Source organism: Trachymyrmex cornetzi, unplaced genomic scaffold, assembly GCF_001594075.2.
Source record: "Trachymyrmex cornetzi isolate Tcor2-1 unplaced genomic scaffold, Tcor1.1 scaffold99, whole genome shotgun sequence".
Classification (NCBI taxonomy): Eukaryota; Metazoa; Arthropoda; class Insecta; order Hymenoptera; family Formicidae; genus Trachymyrmex; species Trachymyrmex cornetzi.
In genome coordinates this window covers 3,495,387-3,518,678 of record NW_017300343.1, presented here as the reverse complement: position 1 = coordinate 3,518,678, position 23,292 = coordinate 3,495,387, and the positions used below count along the sequence as shown (strand labels likewise).

The 23,292-nt window shown below is 29.4% G+C and overlaps 3 protein-coding genes across 5 annotated transcripts; 2 read left to right on the top strand and 1 right to left on the bottom strand.

The window, feature by feature from the left end:
- Positions 1-1,993: 1,993 nt before the first annotated feature.
- Positions 1,994-5,888, bottom strand: mbt (serine/threonine-protein kinase PAK mbt). Of its 3 annotated transcripts, none has more exons than XM_018521370.1 (7): positions 5,733-5,888; positions 4,980-5,352; positions 4,331-4,721; positions 3,701-4,111; positions 2,909-3,441; positions 2,460-2,613; positions 2,184-2,345 (listed from the first exon to the last, which is right to left on the bottom strand). In XM_018521370.1, exons 2-7 carry the CDS (start codon positions 5,345-5,347, stop codon positions 2,184-2,186), a joined length of 2,019 nt encoding a protein of 672 aa, XP_018376872.1. In that variant the 5' UTR covers positions 5,348-5,352; positions 5,733-5,888. The 3 variants fall into 3 exon arrangements, with proteins under 3 accessions (XP_018376873.1, XP_018376872.1, XP_018376871.1); XM_018521369.1 differs by having other exon boundaries at positions 5,688-5,769; XM_018521371.1 differs by lacking the exon at positions 5,733-5,888 and having other exon boundaries at positions 1,994-2,345; positions 4,980-5,347.
- Positions 5,694-19,698, top strand: LOC108770068 (uncharacterized). The gene is made up of 9 exons (XM_018521363.1): positions 5,694-5,849; positions 8,800-9,073; positions 9,367-9,838; positions 10,106-10,205; positions 13,550-13,844; positions 14,221-14,689; positions 15,395-15,494; positions 15,589-15,714; positions 19,645-19,698. The coding sequence occupies exons 1-9, from the start codon at positions 5,799-5,801 to the stop codon at positions 19,696-19,698; spliced, it is 1,941 nt and encodes a 646-aa protein (XP_018376865.1). The 5' UTR covers positions 5,694-5,798.
- Positions 19,699-20,764: 1,066 nt separating this feature from the next.
- On the top strand, positions 20,765-22,487 carry LOC108770078 (uncharacterized). Its single transcript, XM_018521374.1, has 3 exons — positions 20,765-20,795; positions 21,010-21,279; positions 22,000-22,487. Exons 1-3 carry the CDS (start codon positions 20,765-20,767, stop codon positions 22,485-22,487), a joined length of 789 nt encoding a protein of 262 aa, XP_018376876.1.
- Positions 22,488-23,292: the final 805 nt, after the last annotated feature.

Below are 23,292 nucleotides of genomic sequence, written 5' to 3'. Positions count from 1 at the left end.
CAGGCCCATTTTTAATCACTTGATAGATCATCGGTCCACTAATAATATATAAGTATCAAGACCAATTAAGGATAATATCGGAAGATATGTCCGTTACTATTTCATTTTACGAATTTAACAACGAAATTAATCATAAATTTGTAACTTAGTCTATAAATTAGAAAAAGTAAACTACGAAAACAGAAGTCACTTTAATCCTGAGAGAGAAACGAAGATATTAGTGCTACTACTACTACTACTATTATTACAAAAATACTATTATTACTATCAATAGTAATATTAATAATAATAATAAATTGCGAATGAAAAGATTTATTACATTACTTTCTGGACGTTCTTCGTAATACTGTTTTGCCAAATTATTTCAATATTATAATTTAGGTAACAATCAAATATATATCTCAATATCTAAAGTTCTAAATAATCGAATGTTAACCCTTTTTGACAAATCGAAAATATAATATTACAAAAGTAATTTCACAAATGGAATGTATATATAATGATATGATTGGAACGTATATGTAATATGATGTTATTTAAAAAAATAAAATTAAGTCTACTGATTAAGTTATTTTAACTATGGCTTTTGTGTGTGTGTGTGTGTGTGATAAATTTAGTAGATAGTAAAAATATTGCTTGGGTGGAACATTCTATACAAGTAGTAATGGGCATTCAAATTTCCTTTGTAAGAACTTTGAATCGATTCGATTATAAATATACAGATTCTCTCAAATTATTTTGCATTATTATTTAAAAAGAAAAATAAATAAAAATGTCTCCCTTTAAAAGTATTTAAAAACTAACATTTAAAATAAAAAAAATTATTATGTATATAGAATGGTCGATAATGATCAGATTATCTTTTTTAAATAAGTATAGCAGATTAAACTGAGTTGGAAGATCCTATACCATTTTGGAATTTTCGCAATAGTTAACAAGAAATTAATTACTGAAAATCATCGAATGAATCCGCCCGGTGCCTACCGTTGTGCGTGACGAGTTCGACTGTTCAACATCGTAGATTGTTAAACACGCTAAGAGTACTACAAGCGGCAATGAGGCAAAGAAAACATTTCTCCTTACATTGGGCGATTATTTCTTGCCACACGTTTGCATTTAGCGATAGGGGTGAATACGCGCTCATTCGGCAATTTTTAGTAATTAATATCTCATTAACTATTATAAAATAGTATAGGACTTTTCGACTCAGCGTAGTCCATTCTACTTGCTCTCGAAAAGTAATCCGATTACTACCAGACACCCTGTATGTATTTATTTCTTATATATAGATCTGCGTTTTGAATAATATAATAAACAATAAATGATTTGATATGTCTAAGGCCCATTAATACTAATAATAAATAGTACTTTATAATGACAAGTTAATCGTTGCAATAGTGCTAACTATAAAGGCACTTGGTGAATACGTATTTTATGTATACAAATATTTCAAAATTATAATTATCCGTTATAACATTAAAACAATGTTTGATTTTACTGTGAATCAAACATTGGCAGTGCCAATAGTTGAAGAATAATGTTATATTGTCTTTTAAAAGCAGCCTTGTCAAATTATTAAAATAATACATATAAAACAATACTCTGGAACGTAGTAAACTATTTTCAAAATAATACTTACAAGCTTCAGCCCGATTGGAATGTCATAATTCGAATAATAATTGGTAATGATCATGACTCGGACTTTCCTATTTAATATTTTCTAAAGTATAGCTATAAAATTTTTTTCATATATTACATATGTATATTAGACATGACCGAAAGGATTCGCTTATATATATTAAGAGGTTCAAAGTTTTATTGGAAACCTAAAAATTGCGAATAATGGAATAACAACATTATTCTCTTTGGTTTCAGAAAATGATGCCAATTTCAATTCTTTTAAAATTAAAAATCCTCAACCGTCAATATTATATGGTACTTCAAATTCGTACGTATGAGAATTTTTATGAATATTTCATTATTCAATCGGTCATGTCTATCGCAAAAAAAAAAAGATAAAAACTTAGAAACCCTCTATATGAGGATGGCAGAACTGAAATAATTCACAAATTGCCAAAAGCTGCCTTCAGAGAATAAGTAGTTCAACACGATAGTATCGAGAATATTCTAGTAATGAAATGTCTGCTTTGACTAACATTCTAGCTTACGAAGATGTAATCTCGTTAACAATTTGTGTGTCTGGCGCCTCTCATTAATGGAATCAAGATACTAGGACTTTGAGCTTGCCTAAGGAATGGATGTTGTAATAATTCAGCTGCCGTGGCTCGTTGCGCTGGATCACGTACGAGCATTCGCTCAAGAAAGCCTTGAAGACGTGGACTAACCTGAAAATAAAGAAAATATTTTGCTTACTTTTTGAATTTGGAATATACAGTTGTCTACTGACATGATAATTCTGATATTTGTGCCAAATTAATAAGAAATGTAAATAATATTACTTTATGAAAATTTTTTAGTTTTGGTGGTGGCATATCCCTAATGCGTCTCATAGCTTGTAGAGGTGGTTCATTGAAAAATGGTGGCTCACCGTCGATCATTTCAATAATCATTATTCCTAACGACCAGATATCTACTTCAGGTCCATATGGCAATCTATAATTGAAGATGAAACAATCATTTTAATTATTTGCCAAAAAATTGAAATAATTAAGATATTTGAGAGATATATCCAAGTATTAAAATATTTTATTCTAAATTTTTTGAAAGAATGCAAGATTTTACAAAAAAAATTAAAAAATAAATAGAAAAAGTACATTTCTCATATATTTCATATATCCGTTATTCTCATTACACATTTGTAATTTACTTTTTCTACAATAATTTGAATAATAAAGCATAAATTTAATAATTTGTATTACTTAATTGAAAAAAAGCAGATATAGAATACCTTGAAATAACTTCAGGACTCATCCAGTACGGAGTTCCTACGAGAGACTTTCGTTTTGGTAATTCTTGAGAGACTTGAGCACAGAAGCCAAAATCTGATAGCTTTACTCTGCCATCTGCCGTAAGTAATATTGAATCAGACTTAATATCCCTGTGTATAACACCTTGCGAGTGTAAATATGCCAGTGGCTTAAGACACTGAGAACACACTGTAGCTATCTGACTCTCATCCATTCTTGAATGTGTTACAATATCGGTTAGCGCACCACCCTCTAGATATTCCATAACGACCCATAATTCATCGTCTACCAAGAAACTATTATACATCTCAACTATATTTGGATGATGGTAGTCTCTCATAATAACGACTTCGTTAAAAAGTAATTCGCGTCTTTGCTGTTTCCTTAAATCCATTTTCTTGACTGCAACTTGACGGTTTGTACTCTTATCTGTAGCTATGCATACAGTTCCTGTGCTGCCTTCACCAATCTTCAGGAAATTCTCCAAATTTTCTCTTGGATCACCTTGGCTTACCTAAATATAAAGTAAGATGAATAAATGCCATTATAAAAGTTAAAATTCTAGATTGCAAACTCGTTTATTTCATTTAATTGCAACTCATAATAGCAATAATATAATAATTGAATTAGAACTATTCATCTATAGAATATATTATAAAAAATAAAGATATTTTGAAGATATTTTTTACATAAAAAAATTATATCACAATTAATTGTAATATACTCTATTGTGCAACGAATAAATTTGGTATTAATATAAATTTTACACATACCACCATTTGTAAAGCAGCCCGAAACTGTTCATGCGTAAGTCTCTGTTCCGTTTGTTTATTGGTATTGTTCGAACTTGCATTAACTGCTAAGTTCCCTGAGGAAACAGCACTTTTTAAATTCTGATTTTGATCTGGAGTAGAACTAGTTCCTGATACTGCAGACGATATGTTAGGCTTTGATAAATTATGCATTGATTGGGACGTTTCCATCGGCTTCTTCAAATGTGATTGGAGATTAGATGGATTCTCAGACATATATGCCTGAGAATATTTATTAATATTATGTGAACTCAGTTGACTCAGAGGTCGTTGGGATGCTATTGAACCCACTGGCGAAATTTTTGGCTGTAGCTTGTATAATAAGACATTTTGGCCAGCTTGATGTTCCCTCGATGGATCTATAGTTGAACCCTATAAACCAAATAATATTACTGTAATATTACAATTGTATATACTTTAGAATATATATTTTGTTTTTCTCGAAGTTTAACAGAGACTAATATTTCGACTTTTGCATCTTGATAGAATATTAATAATATTTTACATATACATATTATTCTTTTAAAGATAGAATATATATATCTATCTTTTTGAATGTGTGATATCTAATAATTATACTGTGATAATTACCTGTACATTGCCATTATAATGACCTGACGTCATAGCCATTTGTGAATTTAGTCTATGAAATTCTGTGTCAAGAAGTTGCGGGGTATTTGGACTTTGTACTGGAGCTTGTGAATTTACAATAGGACTTAAGTTTTGGAAATTTAAAGATAAGTTTGGTACATTTGATCCCGAGTGAGCTAAATTTGGTGAAGATTGCATATTAGGATTGAGATTTTGAAGATTTGGGAGCATGTTCTGCATACTGGAATTCAGTCCACTGCCAACATTCGGTGAATTTTGTCTTAGTTTATCGATGTAGTTATGTGGCTTGCCAAAGTTCGTAAAGCCCTGATTAACATTTGAAGGTATCTCTTGGCCTTCAGGGACGGATGGCGGAAGATTGCTGTTATGCCTGTAAAATAAAAAAATAAAAGAAAAAATTATGCTCATTAATCTCATTGATCTCATCAAAATATTAGTACTTAAGATGCTTAATTTATTTCTATCAATACATAGATATAGTTGTATATTTACAGTGCCAGTCTTTATCAACAAAAATTTTGCAAACATATACATCATGACATATATACTTTTGTATCATTCTTTATACAAATCTACATGTTTGATGCAACATAGTAAATACATCTAAGAAAAAGCTAAATTACAATACCTGTAATCTCTCCTGAGTCGTGGTGGACTCGAAGAACGAAGAGAATTGGAACGGGCGACTGTACTAGTCTTAGGCAAGCCATTCTCAACAGTTCTATCAGTGGCAAGTGGTCTGTTTATCCTAGGATCATTATGGCCTCTTACGATGGTTTTCAAGTCGAGGATCTCGGTAGGTGTGATCTCGCTTGGATCGACCAAGGGCAGTGGTCTGTTGGTAGACTTCAGAATCTGATTATTCCCGACTATGGAAGCCCATTGCAACGGCAATCCGACGAACTTGCCCTCACGTTTATCAAATCCAGTATGCACTCTGTGCTCAAAGTTGGTTGGCGTGGAGATCTGTGGTTTCTTTTTCTTCTTGGTAAACATTATCCCTGTATTTAAAACAACAATTATTAAGATCGTGCCTATGAGACAAACGAATATTGTAGCATAGTAATTTCACTGGCAATATCATCTAACAGTGACTGTTCTATTAACAATAAAAGTACGCGGTTCTGCCTGTCAGAGGTGTATCCACTTGCACACACTTATCCCTTAACCACAACCGCCCATGTATTTCGCGGATAGTTTTCACTGGTCGAAAGATCTGTGACATGTGATTTATACTACTGTAGTATAAATTGAGCGTACAGTACAGGGCGCAGGAGTAGCGTGAAAATGTGTAAAGAGCGCGGGGCGAGGGAAGCCAAGTGACAGCAACGCCTACCGTGCGACGATACGATCTCTGCGATGCAGCCCCGCTGAAGCTCACCAAGTTAGGATTAGTGAAATACGCGAGGACGTGCTCCTCGGACAACTCAGGCAACTCGTGGTGTGGATGCGGAATGCAATGATGTCGGAACATAGGCGATGTCGCGCGTTAAAACACATAAATACGCCATTCATCCGCCTCGACAGGGACGACAGGTCGCACTTCGCACACCGGCGCTCCGCGCGGTGAGCTTACGAATCTTTCGTGGCATTTAGTTCATGACAATTTGTTGAAACGTGCATGCGTGCGGCGCACGCGCGCGCGCGCGCGCAAGGTAAATGCGGCACCTGCGCGAGCGAGCGTGAAAACGGAGGCCGCACCACGACGTACCGGAAACGAGAGCGGGATAGAATGCGAGTATGCGAGAGAAAGTGATCGTGAGATCGTGATCGAGGAAAAGGAGTAACCGCGTGGAAATCCATCGATCAAAGATCGCACGATGTTCCAGCTCAGCGAACTTGTATCTAGACTTACCAGCCTTTGAAGAATACATATGTACTCTTTTTGAGGTCATAAAACTTAATGACACTGATCATTAATTAAAATTTTATTTATTTATAAATATATTAACAAGAATTAATAAATTATGTTTTAATAAGAATTATCAGTAAAAATTATATTATAGAAATTTTATTTTTTAAATATATATCTGTATATAATGTATACAAAAATTATAGTACCCCCTTCTTCTAATCTAAATTAACGTGATTCTATTTTTTTCATTTAAAATAAATGACGAATAAAGTAATAAAGAATACGCTTTAACAAAATAATGCAAAAAAGTTAAAATGTTATGCCTATTATTTTTATTATTTAAAAATTATACTTTATAGAAATAAAAATATTTTTTAAACTTTTATTTTTATTTATAAAAAGACTTCACTCCTTTACTTTTTAGGATATTCAATATGACAAAAATAATAAATTGAACAAATAACTAAAATGTCTAACATTAATTTAATAAACAATTACATTATTTTATTATATTTTGATATTTATAAGTAAATATTGTATTTTATGAATCGAATGAAGTATATTACGAAAAATATTATTAACTGTGTGTTAATGTTATTTTGTATTTGCGCGCGCGCACACACACACACGCACGCGCGCACGCGCGCACGCACGACGCACACATGTGAGAAGTAAAGGACTTTAATGAAACACCCAGAAAAGGTATTATAAAATCTGATCATGCCCTTCGCGTGGTGCATTTTGAATAATGCTAACACCGGGCAGTACTTGAAATTTACCCTAATAGCACAGATCTCCAAGGGATGTTCCAGAGAATATTCAGAGGATACCCCTATGTCCTAAGAACGTTCGCCAGAACGTCCTTCGAATAAAGTGTGCTATTAGGATAGCGGCGCACATCTGAAACAATTTTATTTAATCAAATGACATTTAATTATATTGTTTTGAAATGGTTTCGAGAGACGTCGGTTATAAGATTTTACAATAAAAAAAAATAAGGATTCCTCTTTTTTATTTGAAAAAAATCAAGGTGACCTTGATATGACTAATTCCTAAGATTGTTCAAGGTCAAACCAATATCATCACATGATAGATAATTTGGTACTTTATAACTTTTATAAGAACAGTTTTTTCCGAAAACGTCGTCTTTCCAAATGTATGTGTACATATACAATAAAAATATGAAAATTTATGATATTTTGATAGATGAGCACTGTAAAATTAATGATTGACCTCACAATTGACCCAGCGCATTAAAATCTCGACACAGTTGGTTATTGTTCGGTCGATTTTATGGTTTAATTTCCAGTTAGTTAAGCGCGCACTAATTGAGATGACTTTCAACTTCAAGTAACGTGATTGAAGAGTTTTCGCTTAGAGACTTCTTTTAAAACGGATCACGTAAATAAATGGAAATTAAGTAAATTTGAAAAAAAGTAAAGTAACTATTCTTTAGCAGAAGATAAAAATGAAAAAAAATTGTTTTCCATAAATGTATTGCTTCTTACGACAAGAGTACGCAAAATAGAAGAATACACTTACATTTTTTTAATGAATAATGTTTTGTCTTTTCTCTCTCTCAACTAAAACTTTTAGTTTTGGTGTTTTTAATAAACAATTATAAAATGTTTTTTTTTAAATAAAATTGAATTTTTCTTTGTTTTTTAACAAGGAAAGAGATAAGAGAGAGAGAGAGAGAGAGAGAGAGAGAGAGAGAGAGAGAGAGAGAGAGAGGCATTTCACGTATACACTATCCATATAACAACTAATTCCTAAGAATTGTCATGTCACGATGAAAAAAAGTTTCTATAAGGATGCATCAATAATGCATCAACCTACGAACGCGATATTATTTTTTTTCTCAATTGTCTTCATTTTGTCGAGCATACAAAAACTTCGAAGTCAATGCCTTCTAGATCAATTTTCTTTTACCGAACACCGAGGGACACCGTAGTACATTAATCATATGAAATAGTCACTGCACTTATCGTAATACGCAATATTTATTATGCATCGATTATTCTATAGACCCTATGTTTAGTACGTGAATACGTCATGTCACGAATATGCGCGATGATACTCGACTAGTGGGGATGAAAACATTTTTTTTGACGAAGAAAAATAGTACGTGACTGACCTTAGATATGGATGCTATTAGACATTCGGGATATACAGGTTCGTTATTGTTTTTAACTTCCATTAAAAAACGTTTGTTTAATGTTCTTAGGAGTATTTTGTTTGCTTAATAAGCGACAGAAACATTATTTTGTTACATATTAATACATGTATATATTTATACAAATTTATCGTTTCATGAAATATGTAGATATATGTTATATGTACAAGCTTTTAAATAATTTTTAAATAATTATTTTTGAATAATCTATATCTATCTATTGAAAAATTGCATCATTATTGTATGTAATTTATGTTATAAGAGAAATGTAAAAAGTATGATCGGGTACTCAATTTTTTCAAGCCGAAGAAAACAAAACAACGGTTGAATTTGAGATATTAAAAGAAACATTCCATTTGCCTGAAATCATAGAAATAAGTCCGATATGGTAGAATTAACGAATTTACACTTTGATAGCTAGATTTTGAATGGGCGGTAGAATTAAATCGCTATAGCCTGGAATTTATCGGACTTTGGCCAAAAATGAAAGAAACGACGCAAGAAAAATTCATGTCTAACATACGAGTGCTACTGTTAATAATTATGGTATCTTTTTTTGGTGTGATTCCCTGCATACATTCTTTGATAAGAGTTTGGGGCGATTTGATGTCGATGACAGACAATTTACAATTCACTTTACCTTTAGCGTCGATGATAATGAAGCTCATCGTCATGTGGAGCAAAAAAGCTGGTAAATAAATCTCCCTTGTAGCATTTTGACACAGAAAAGAAGCTGGATCCCTAAAAATAATATTAAAACATATCGTTGTATAATAATAACATTAAGTCTTTAATAATTATAAATTATGGAAAAATCGAACAATATATATTTTTCTTATTTGTGTCTGTTTTATAATAATTATTAAATATTGTATATATATTACTGTAAAATTCTTATGTTATTATTATATGTTATTTATTTATTATAATTTATGTTATTATAATTAATTGTTATATTTATTTCTTTGTAATCTATCTTTTAAGCTCTTGCGCCACTCTTGTACATGATTGCTAAAGATTGGCTAAAATCGAAGTCCGACGAAGAACGGAAGATCATGATAAGATGCGCACGGATCCCTCGCATGATCATAATCTGCGGATTTGTCATAATGTTTGCGTCGTTTATTTTATTATTTATTCTTCCGTGCTTCGGGATTACCATGCGATACATAACGAACGTGACCGATCCGGGCAAACCATTGCCCCTGCAGACATATTACTTTTATGACACAGATACAAGTCCATACTTTGAACTCACATTCGTCGCACAAGGTGTTACTCTCATGGTGTCTGCCATGGGTTATACGGCGATTGATAGTCTCTTTGGATTGCTGATTTTTCATGTCTGCGGTCAATTGAAGAATCTTAAGGGCCGTTTAATGATAGGTTCTGAAAAACAATCAAATTTCGATCATGTTTTAGCAGACGCCATAATGGATCATGTACGCCTTATCAGGTTTCGTACATGATACTATCATGATGAACACTCATTAATTTATATAATAGCGCTAATTATTTCATGTAACGGCAGATCAAATAAAGTTACGCGATATAATTAATTATACATATATATTTTTTCAATAAAAAAATTATAACGCTTCTGAAACATAAACTCAAAAAATTGTAAAATTTAATATTTTTGAGTCATGATTAATAAGATATAATTATTATAACATAATTTTTCATTTTGTATAATTGTTAATAAAAATTTTGTTTATTACAGATGCGTTAAAATCATTGAAAGTACATTTACTTTGATGCTTCTTGGATTATTCCTCTATTTTGGTACATTATTTAGTCTATATGGATTTTTACTAGTTACCGTAAGTCAACAACTTTTATGTATATACATGTATATTTTATATATATAATATATATATATTGTATATACATAGAATGTGTGTCTCCAAATATTAGATATGCACAAACAAAATTAATAACGAATAAATAAAAACGCATAAAACTGTAATTATTACATTATTAACATATGACAGTTAATATTCTTTTAGCATTTTTTTTATTATATTCCTTATATATATATTAATTAATAATATAGGTTGTTACTGATGGACGTCGTTTATCTTTCGTAAGACTGTCATTCCTTGTAACAGTCGTTGCAAATATTTTTGCTCATATGTGCTTGTATTGTGTGGTTGGAGAATGTCTAATAGCGCAAGTAAGTTAATTATTATTATCTTAGTAGATTTATACAAATGCTTTCTGGCTCCAAAAATGTGATAAATATTTTAATTTAATCAATGAAGTATTGTAAAAATAGGTGTACATTCTTGTTTTCATGATCGAGTTTGAGTTATTGTATTTACAGAATTGAAATATGAAACAAAATAATAACTTTGATAACGTTGAATTATGTTTATATAATTAATTTTTTAAGGTTTATAAATTTGTACGAAATACATTTTCAATATTTAATAAGATTATATCGCATTATATAGTGCGAAGGTGTCTATCAAGCTGCATGTGATTATCGTTGGTATGAATTGGAACCGAAGCAAGCCAGAAATCTAATTTTATTGATGACTCGCGCAAACAAGTCACTTTATGTAACAGTTGGAAAAATTTTTCCTCTAACAATGAATGCCTTCTGCAGTGTAAGCATACGTTTAATTATACACTATTTTTTAAAATAAAATATCAGTTATTTTATTTTAAAAACTGTAATTTAATATTTATAATATTTTTTCGTAAAAATGTTAAATCCTATGATGCAATTTTTAAGAGACAGCTTATTTATTTTAGCTATTAAAAACATCAGGCGGTTATATATCGGTTTTACTTGCACGACGTGATTAATGTGTATCATTAAATTATATTAATAATCATAATAATAAGAACAATATAAATTATTGATCTAGACACAAGTGCTGGGCTGGACTTAAAATACTTAAAATATCTACTTACATCTAAAATATGTTATATTTTATTTTACGTTATATATTGTTTTATGTATTTCATATTTTTCTATTTACATTGTAACCGGTGAGTTTGGCTCAGCACTAATATTATGTGACTACTTACAATTACATCGTAATTGTACTTAATGTATTGTTTTTCAATATTGGTTCAATAAATTATATATAATCATTATATTTTTATATTTTTTTTATTAGAGACTATTTACTTGAAATAAAATAAAAACCTTAATTGTGTCCATTTATCATTTTATTTATTTTATTTTTATTTTAAATGTGTTTTATATGCGCTGGATTTGTAGAGAGAACAATTTTAGTTTATTTGTTTTCATACAATGAAAGAAAAAAATTATAATATTTATAGGCAAATATAAGTATACGATGATGTATAACATGCATGTATATATATATATATGTATACATATATGTATATACATATATATAGTATGAAAACGTTTTTATATTTTTAGAATTTCTCGAAATTATGTCATAAGCTTATATGTACGTTGTTAGTTCATATGATATTTCCATTGCATAGGGTTTTCCCTTCATATAACTTTTTGTTTCTTTCGTCTTACCTCACAGGTTAATTAAAAATGTATTATCCTTCGATACTCAAATATGTATGTGTACGTGTGTATGTGTGTGTACGTACATTTAATGAAGCATTGTAAAGTGGAAAAGATAATAATAGGTTTCGTAATCCTGGGATACAACACATGTCCTTATTTATTGCCGAACATGTTTGCTACTTTTTACTTGCTGCTATACTTGAAAATTTTTTTGCGTAACGAAGGACTGCTATCAAACTAGGGGGAACAATTTTAATATTTAATGTATCTGTGTCTCTCGCAAAGTAGCTAAGGTCTTGTTACAAGCATGCACGATAATGACAGTCTACCTTAAATTCTAAAAACTGGAATAGAATTGTTCACGTACATTATAGTCAATTACACGGACATTCTCACACATGGAAGCAATAACGAGTATATCATTAAAGGATTTTTTTGCTTTAGTTCATCGATTTCATATACGTACTCGAAATTTTGACATTTGAATTCAGGACACCTTGTGTATATGTATTCATACAGCACACTTTATCCCAGAGATCTGCGAACGTTCTCAGGATGTTGTCAGGACATCCTTCAGAACATCTCTTGGACATCTGCAATGCTATATGGATACCTCTCAATACCTTTCAATAGTTTAATATTTTAACAATATGGCTTAATAATATGGCTTGATTTATATTTATAAGTTCTCTTGTCGATTTCAAATGCGGTAGCGAAAGATTGGGTAGCGAAAGATTGGGATTAAGCATTTAAGCTGGACAAGCTGGGTGCAGAGAGAAACGTGATAATGAGACTAGCACAAATTACTCGATTAATCATGGTCACCAGAAGTATTATCAAGATAATAACATTTCGATACACGTAAAACACATAATGAATTTCGGATCACGAAACACGGATCACAATAAGCTGTTACCGCTGGAGACATATCACTTCTACGATACAAATAAGAGTCCACAATTTTACGTAAAATACGTGTGTTATGGCCAGCTTTATAAAGGTAATAAATGTCAAGAGACATGGTAGATTGGCGAGTGTCTCGCGCCAAGTGAACGGCTCAGCACGAGGTTTACCCGTGTTTAACGACATATATAAAAGAGATATATTCGAAACACACAGTAAAATGCTTTATTATCTTCTCTTTTGTCTACACTATTTTTAAGTTTTTGTGACTGGTGTAAAGAATCCATTAAATATACAGCTACATTTCGAAGAAAAAACATATATTGCGAAGCAATATATAAAGTATGAATAAAACTTTTTAGATGAACATTTGACAAACTTATAATGTACGGAGATGCAATATTTTCCATCTCTTCTGATATCAGATAAGTAATAAACGATATTGTCACATACAATATATGCTTGTAAAGTTTTTTGCCTTACCAACATTGAAGACAGTGTGTCTTAATATTTAATGTAACGTTGGACGAAGTTGCAGGGTTTTCATACTTATACAGAGAGCATGCGCAACAATTGTTTTATACTATATGCTGGAAAAAACGGGACATTACTCTTCAAGTTGTGAACATGGACGTTACGGAATCACCAGGTTACAAAGGTATTAATTCCATATAATATATTTTCTGTTCGTTGTGCAAGTTTTACATGTTTAATGAATGAATTATTTTAGTTAAGTTTTTCTAATAACATCTTGTATAGGAATACCTTATTTTATATAAAAATTTGTTAGATTTCATGTGGGCAATTGAACTTCATCGCTTAGGTTTGGAAATGATTGGATTGTGGTCTAACACCGAAAAATTTAAGAAAAGTTTGTGGCCAAAAATTCGAGTCGGCGTTATTTTAATTTTATTAATATTCATTTCTATTCCGACGATATGTGCAGTTATGCGTGTTTGGGGCGATATGGTACTTCTAATAGACAATTTACAGATTACAATACCCATACTGATAGTATCTGTGAAATATGTTATCTTGCGATGGAAACAAACAGGTATGTCTAAAATTATTTAAAATAAAATATTATATTTAATAGTGTATTATATTACTAAAACATACAGCCTACACAGTACAGTTTATCAAAGGGACATCTTGGGAATGTCCTTAGAACGTCTTTAAGATGTCCCTTGAAAGTGTGTGCTGTATGGGAGTTGCTTTCTTATGACATATGTACTGTTGATAAAAAAAAATAATATCAAAAACCAGAAATTATATATATGTGATTTATATTTATAATATAATATACGTCAAAATAAATTTTAAAATGTATAATTTTTCTTTTAGTCGAATAACATATACCTATAAACAGTTTAACATTTTATATTATTAAGAATATATATGTTTCATTTATATTTATTTATATTTTCAAGTTCTCTGGTCAATTATGAATATGATAGCGGAAGACTGGATGGCATTTAAACTGGATGGAGAAAGAAATGTGATGATAAAACGAGCACAAATAGCGCGTTTTATTATGATAATTGGATATGTTCTCGCGATAATAGGGTTTCTCTCAGTAATTGTCCCTCCTTATTTCGGCATTCAAATAATGTACGCCAAAAATTTCTCGAATCGCAGCAAGTTGTTACCGCTGGAGACGTTTCATTTCTACGATACAGATAAGAGTCCGCAGTATGAATTGACATTTTTCATTCATATTATAACAACCTTATTAGCAGCTATTATTTACATGTCTATAGATATGCTTTTGATACTAATAATTCTTCACATTTGCGGTCAGTTAGAAAACTTCAAATATCGATTACTTAGTTTGGTTTCGTATAAAAATTTCAACAAAGTTTTAAATAATGTTATAGCGACTCATCTACGACTTATCAGGTACGAATTTTGATTGCAACAAAAAGTTTAATAAAATAAGTTTAGGAATATACCACAGAAAAAATATCTTTCCATATAAAAAAAGATTTTAAACTTTAAATATTATGTTATTTCTTTCACATAACAGAACATAAATATTAATGTTTGATTATGTGTAATTAAATAATATATCATATTTTTTATTGTTTGCCTTGCAAGAATTCAACGAACGAATATATTTTACAATTTATTACATTATTATTACATTTATACTTTTTTATACTTAATTAATTTGTCAAAAATTTTGATTTATTTTTATTTTAAGTGCGCAATTAAAAATATTGCAAATGATTGAGTCAATGACATTTTATATTTAAACTCTAGATGTATAAAGAATGTACCGTAATATACGTAGAATATATATATGGAAAAGAAATTTGAAAATTTATTTCTGACGTCAAAATGAGAAAAAGATTCTTATAAATGTGTGTCGAAAATGTTTCATTTATGAAATATCTATTGGTACATACATTTTAAAAAAACATTAATGTTTTAAATATATTTACATATACCTAACATATTTTTTGAACATATGTTTATAGAAACTTTTTTCTGACTTTATTGTTACAAATATACAATCTTTTTTCTGTGTTATGTACATATTTCTAGATATTTGTACAATTTTCTTGATTTTAATATGACTGTCCTTTATTTTTATTCTTATAGATTTGCCGAAAAAATTGAAAATATATATTCTTTAATGATGCTAATAATGGTACTTTATTTTGGTATTGTATTTTGCCTAAGCGGTTTTATATTTACTGTCGTAAGTTCCAAGTTTTTAAAAAATAAAAAAAATATTTTAGTATATAGTATGTTGTATATATGTTTCTTTATTTTCTATGAGGTACATATTTTAGTTTCTTACTAATAAAAAAATGGATGATGTTGTTGTCACAAAAGTTTACTATTCAACAGTCCTTGTTATTGCTTTATTGATGAATACTTTTCTGTATTGTGGTGCAGGAGAGCTTATAATAGAGCATGTAAGTTATACAGTGTATACAGGATTGTCCCATGTTTAATCGATCACCTTTCTGAAAATTTTGTTTTAACTAAATATCTAAATGAAAATATAAAAAAAAAACTAAAAATTAAACTAAAATATTTTAATGAATTATTTTACTCGTATCAATACTATAATTATTGTTATTTGCTGAAATATAAAACTAACATAAAATAAAAACTGTATTTTTTTAATAATTTGTCTATAAAAAATATACTGGAATATGTGACAATAAACTCTAAATACGGGATTAATTGTTACATTTTTTCACAGCTTTATTTATAATTAAATAACTTATTTATACGATTATGTATTTAAGAGCAATATTTTTTTAATACCTAACAGTAACAATCGGCTCCCGTCTCCCTTACATGTAATTGTATAATTCTCATAAATTAGCATTATACTATTATACTATTAAACATTATTTATATTAAAAAATTTTTGTTAACGTTAATTAAAATGCAAATTTAATCAAGTTACATGAACTATCTGATATTTCTGATTTTTTTTCTAATCAACTATACAAATTAATTAAATTCCAATTAATTTTTACTAATATTTTTATATTATACATAAACTTCGTTAGAATTACGATGGGATTAATATCTCCGTACATATATTATGTGTTAAGTGTAATGCCGTACATCGTGCTATATGCGATCTTGAATGGTATAAATTGGAATCAAGAGAGGCGAGAAATCTTATTATATTAATGATACGAGCTCATCAACCGTTTCGCATCACTGCAGGAAAAATCATTCCATTAACTATGGCTACTTTTTGCAGCGTAAGATTATTTAATATCTTTATGTTTTAATTTCTTTACAAATAATGTTGAATTTATTATATTTTTATATGAGTTACTGTTTTTGTGTAAGTATATTTTTTTAAAGAAAGTGTATTCATTAATTGGACCACCAATATAAATGGAAAGTGCTTAGAATACATTATCATTGATATATACATATTGTACATGTATATGTTGTACAGTTAGGACTGATGTTGTTCTTGCTTTAAATTACGATAAGATGTAATTTTAAGTATAATTTTATAAAAATGAGGTAAATTATATTATTCATTGGTATACAAAATTCTTTTCACATAAACCGAAAAATAAATCTTTTTCACCTAAATCAATTCGATTGAACCTAAACCAATTCTATTTCATCTTATCTTCATAGAAATTAATTTGAAGCGGAAAATACAATATGGATTACTATTTACTATCCCACATTTCATATCCGAAATATAATATCAATGTACTTTCTTTTCATGTGAAATAAGATTTGTAATTTAGAAATTTGTACATTTATCGCAGTCAACAGTCATTAGGATCCAATATCCATCAGTATTTTCTCTCAGACCAAAAGTTACTGTACTTTATAATTTCAGATTGTATAAAAAATTATGCTCATTGCAGTTTTTTATGAATTAAAATTGGGCCCCGGGTGAACAGTATTGAGACATGATTAGAATTAGAAAATGTCTCCCTTGAGTGCTAGAACTATCTAAAGTTTGCTATTATAAGTATGATGTATTGTATCCATATACCAATGGTATTATCTGTATTCAGGATGGCGCAATCATGGTAGAAGTCTATTAAGGTCAGATCTGTCGTCAAATTTATCAATGGACATCTTAAAACTTGTTTCAGTATTTAAACGTATATGGTGCATCTAATCAATTCCCTGACTGATTTTCGAAATGCCGCTTCACAACATGTTCTGCCATCATGTAAAACGCTGAGCATTCAGAGGAAATTGCACAATTTATGTTAAATCGATTGCATAAATTAAACGTGTTATTTTGGTTAGTTCAAGAATAAAACCTGAACCGCAAAACTATATTTATCTTGTCGAATGCACATGAATTAAAAGGGTATTTAGTGACTGACAAAGGATGACCTATACAAATTTAGCTTGCGATCATATCAAATTAAACTAAGACTATGGAGAGCATTATGGAGAGGTTTCTACCAAGCGTACCCACCAAATTTGATACAAATGTGTCGTGATGGACGCGATGTGTTGAGGCGACAAATATACCCCGATAACCAAACGTTTGTACATGTTATGCTCAACACACTATGCAAGCACTATTCTATTACTGTGCTATTTTATGCTGCAGGTGATGTTTGCATGGTGCTGTCATAACTAAGTCTCGACGTGCAGTTTATTATATATGATGGTATTAACGAAAGTTTACATATTTTTATAAAAAGAAGATATATGATTTTTAACTCATTTAATAATATATTGATTTGATATTTCTCGTAATAATTGTTTTGTGTATGATAATGGTTTTGCTGTCACACATCACGCACAAACATAGTGAACGCTTAAACAGCGTGCGCCGATACGACGCGCGCTTATATATATATATATATATATATATATATATATATAATACTTAAAAAAATAGGATCTAAAGCTTTATATTAATGAAAGTAACGCATTTCTTTGATATGAACCGAAATGCCGACAACTTTTCTATTGGTTATTTTGACTACCATTTTGATAATTGTCTGTAGTTCAATAAGCGCTTAGTTTTATTGATATATGATATGGTTAATAAGTCCAATATATGTATGCGGAATAAATACGATCGAAGAAGCCAGAATGGCGGGAGAGGGGAGCGTCTGGGATGGATGCCTTTTTAATCTCTTACCTGGGACGGTATATCGATATGTTTCGATTTGTTTATCATTATGGCTTCCCCTAAAAACAGCGCCCTGGACAACCGCCCCATTTGCCCTATCCTTGTGCCGGCCCTGTATCTTGGTACGTGTCGCATTTTGACAATACGTGATCATGAATGAGCTCAAGCCCGGCAATAAATTTTTCATGCATGAATATGTATAAATATGTATAAACATACATAAACACGCATAAATATTTATAAACATGTATAATTATATATGAAATATGTCCATACATGTTCATATATCCTTCTTTCTTTTGTAAAATTACTTTTTAGTGTAATAGAAATAATGATAGTAATGTGAAAACATTAAAAATAATTAAAAAGGTAATTTTCGCACTATTTGTTTTAGAAAAAATCAAGTTCGAAGAAATATTAAAAAATTACTTATGTATGATTATATATAAAATTATGCATAATTATGTATGAGCAATTTCTTTTTACATTTTTCAAAATTTGTTCTTTTTTAAAACAAACAATGCGAAAATTATCCCTTTAATTATTTTTTATGTTTTCACATTACTATTATTATATTTATTACACTAAAAAGTAATTTTACAAAAGAAAAAGGATGTATGAACATGTATGGACATATTTCATATATAATATTATATATGTATATGTATATTTATGCGTATTTATGTATGTTTATACATATTTTTACATATTCATGCATAAAAAATGTTTTTCCGGGCGCCATTACAGATTATTACTGTAGCTCTTGCAAAAAATGGATATCGTATGGTTGTGCGCATGTGATGACAGTCATATCTGAAATACGTCCAATACTTTGACGAAGACATCAAAGTACCAGTAAGCGTATTATAATTGTTTTTCTAGAGAGTTTCGATAAGAAAAAAGAAACTGAAAAAAGAGAAGGTCCGTACGTTCGCAGAAGCTTAATTTGATAATTAAGATTCTTTGTTTTGTACTGTGTGAGTGCCCCCTATCAATTAATATCTTATATGACTCAAGCCTATTCACTCGGGGTTCAAATCGGACATATAGTTTTTAAAGTTTCTATTTACGTTTTTATATTTCCTGCTTAAATTAAAATTTCAATAAGAAAAGAGTGTGTGGTCTAATTAATATTCGCAGTAATTCTATATAGATTATGATATTGTAAACCCATTGTATTACTTTAAAATATATTTTATTTTCTCCGAAATGTTTCCAAAATTTAAAATAAAAATATAATTATTTTCAGGTATTAAAAACATCGTCTGGTTATATATCATTTTTAGTGACAAAACATGGTTGAAGATCACGATAGTATGTATATGTAATATATACATAAGTGTGTGTGTGTGTGTGTGTGTGTGTGTGTGTGTGTGTGTGTGTGTGTGTGTGTGTGTGTGTGTGTGTGTGTGTGTGTGTGTGTGTGTGTAAATGTGTAATATTCACGAAAAATAAGGATTTGCAAATAAATAATTACGAGTAAATACTGTTGTATTAAATAATTGTTATTGTAAAAATAAAATTTTGTTTTGTCCATTAATGTTTGTTGTTTACTGTAAGATATGATCTAAACCATTTCCTAAATGATGACGTTTTCATTGTCCGCAACAAAAACAGATTGATGGAGATTAGAACTTTGTGCATTAGTTTAATTTTTGTTTTTAAATAACATTTGTAGGTTGTTTTCGATGAACAAAAACATGTTAAAACAAATTGATTATCTTTTTACAAGAATGTTGTCAGATCTTTGATAGTTACGATGTGTTATAAAAATGCAGTTTTAAGATATCGAAATATTATTATACCACCAGAAATGCGTAGACAATAAAGTACGAACTATGATATACCTATATAGTTTAGAGATTATTCACATTCTCACTTACGTGTACTGTAACAATTGACATATTTTTTAAAAAGACGTTTAAAAGATAAGTATTTCCATTATTTTTTTTTGCTTTATATTATTTTTGTGGCTGGTAAAGAAAGTCGCATTAAAAATGCAATAGTGTTACTTCTTGTTTCGCAATATAATGAAGCAATATGAGAAAAGCATATGTATAATAAAGCAACATAAAACATGGAAAGAACTTTTTAAGCGAGTTCGACAAACTTATGACAAGATACAGCATTTTTATCTCTTATTTTATTACACCAGACATAAACAATTTTTATAACTTAAACGTTTATAAAATTTTTTCTTATGATATTAATATCTGTAATTGAGGATAGCATTCTTAATATTTAATGCTATATCAGTTGCGTTTGACAAGGCAGTCGAGTTCTTGCGTTAGTGTGGAGAGCATCGTGATGATCATTTTACTTCATACTGTGGATAGAACGATACGTTTTTCACGTTTTTAGTTTTCAACATGGATATTACAAAATCTTCAGGATACAAAGGTATCAATTTAATGTTACATAATTCCTGCTTGTTATGTGTTTAATATACATATATATATATATATATATATACATATACAATAAATAAATTGTATAATTTTGCATTCTTGAGGTATTGCATTATCGTTAACTTCTGAATAATCATTTAATAATATAAACATTAATTAATTTATTATTATTTTATTTAAATCGCTTATATTGTAAATTTTATTAGATTTCTTGTGGGCAGTTAAGCTACATCGTATAAGTTTAGAAATGGTAGGCTTGTGGCCTAAACCCAACAAACATAATAAAAAGAACTTGTGGTTAGAAATTTGGATCGACATAATTTTTGTTTTATTAATATTTGTTTCTAATGTTCCGATGATATGTACAGTTGTACAAGTTCGGGGCAATATGGAATCTGTCATAAATAGTTTACGAACAACGTTAGCCATGCTAATAATATCAGTGAAATACGTTATCATACGACGGAAACAAACAAGTATATCCAGAATTATATAAAATAAAATGTTTAGTAGGGATTCACCGGATGTAAAATTACCGGATACCGGATATCGGATATCCGGACAGAATGTAATATCGGATATCCGAGAAGACAATTTTTTTCGAGTCGGATATCTGACATTTTCCGGATATTCGATCGGATTCCGAGAAAGTATCTTCTGAAAAAAAAAGAAAAAAAAAAGAAAAAACCTATAGGAAAAAAGATTGTAATTTTGCAATAATGTATAAGATATTATAGTATCATAAATATATGCATACTTATTGTTAGAACATTTATATAAGAAAAAATCAACAATTCAATGATATTATATTTCAATCGGATATATTCCCGGATACTAATGATGTCCGTGGCTATCCGGTTGGATAGTATTAAAAAAAGTATCGGATAATACCGGGTACCGGATTCTTTCCGGATATCGGTGCATCCCTATTGTTTATCATTATATTCTGTTGCTTATTAAATAGTAGTATGACGAATAATTATAATTACAAATATATTCTGAAGTATAGTAAGAAATTATAATATATATAAGAAATTATATATATAATTTACTCCTATATAACAACGTGCAAATAAATTATAAAATGTACGTGATTTTTTCTTTGGTGCAATAGTTTATAAATAATAATATATATTTAAATAATTCAATATTTTAACAGTGCTTGTATTTAATCTATAGTTATTTATATTTTCAAGATTTCTTGTCAATCGTAAATATGATGGCAGAAGATTGGATGGCTTTTAAGCTGGATAGAGAAAGAGATGTGATGATAAAACAAGCACAAACAGCGCGATTGATTATGATGATTGGATATATTTTCATAATAATAGAGTCTGTCACATTCATCGTTCTTCCTTGTTTCGGCATTCAAGTAATACACGTAACGAATTCCACGGATCCAGAAAAATTTTTACCGTTGGCAATATACCATTTCTACGACATAAATAAGAGTCCACAATTTGAGTTGACATTTTTCATTCATATCATAACGTCCTTGTTATTAAGTACCATTTACATGTCCGTAGATATTCTTCTAGTACTAATGATTCTTCATATTTGTGGTCAGTTAGAAAATTTTAGATGTCGATTAATTAACTTAATTTCATACAAAAATTTTAATGAAGTTTTAAACAACATCGTAACGACCCATATACGTCTTATCAGGTACAAATTTTTATTGTAACAATACATCATTTAACAAAATTAATTCAGAAACATTATTAAAAATTTTTGCGTAAATATTTTAAACTTTAAATGTTAAAATTTTTTATTTACAGTTATTTTATTGTAACACAAACATAGTAATCTTTAATGCGTATGGAATTAAATACAATGTGTATTTTCTGTTTATTTCTCAATTCAATAAGTTATCTAAAAATCATCATTTATTTATTTGATTGTTTATAACAAAACGTAATTGTATATTAACAATGGAAAGTATTAATGTACAATCACGTTTTGTGAAAGACCAATGACTATTATTATTATAGTAATTTTTAATTAATTATGTTAATGGACTAATTATTACTGTGACAAATCACGGAGAGATAGAGAGATTTATAATTCTTTTCAATAATTTATTTATAAAAATTAAGTTAAAGTATATTAAATTATGTCTTTTTTATGATGAAATATTTATTTTTATTGAGGTTGTTTAAAGCAGGGACTTGAACCAAAATCGGAACCGAAAACCGTTTCAGAACCCTTTTTTTTTAGTGAATCGAAACCGAAACCATACCCAAATTTTATATAATTTATAACACCGAAACCGTAACCGAATTGGTAAAATTTTATGGTTTTTTTTCGATTCTTTTTCGGTTTATTTTTCAGTTCTTAATTTTTGATATCTTTGTCCTTAATCTTTGTTCTGCCCGTTCTTTCGTTCAAATCACCAATGTTCAATCCAGTATTACCATCGCCAGCTCTCTTAACCAAAATGTAAATACCTCTAATATCTTATATGATATAAAAAATTTAGCGAGAGATCG

Coding starts and splice junctions, on each gene's coding strand:
- mbt (XM_018521370.1), bottom strand. CDS start 5,347: ATGTTTACCAAGAAGAAAAAGAAACCACAGATCTCCACGCCAACCAAC. Junction 4,722..4,979: donor CGACTCAGGAGAGATTACAG/GTATTGTAATTT, acceptor TTTATTTTACAG/GCATAACAGCAATCTTCCGC. Junction 4,112..4,330: donor ATTATAATGGCAATGTACAG/GTAATTATCACA, acceptor TTTGGTTTATAG/GGTTCAACTATAGATCCATC.
- LOC108770068 (XM_018521363.1), top strand. CDS start 5,799: ATGCGGAATGCAATGATGTCGGAACATAGGCGATGTCGCGCGTTAAAA. Junction 10,206..13,549: donor ATGGATTTTTACTAGTTACC/GTAAGTCAACAA, acceptor CATCTTGTATAG/GAATACCTTATTTTATATAA. Junction 13,845..14,220: donor CTTGCGATGGAAACAAACAG/GTATGTCTAAAA, acceptor TATATTTTCAAG/TTCTCTGGTCAATTATGAAT.
- LOC108770078 (XM_018521374.1), top strand. CDS start 20,765: ATGGATATTACAAAATCTTCAGGATACAAAG. Junction 20,796..21,009: donor AAAATCTTCAGGATACAAAG/GTATCAATTTAA, acceptor AAATTTTATTAG/ATTTCTTGTGGGCAGTTAAG. Junction 21,280..21,999: donor CATACGACGGAAACAAACAA/GTATATCCAGAA, acceptor TATATTTTCAAG/ATTTCTTGTCAATCGTAAAT.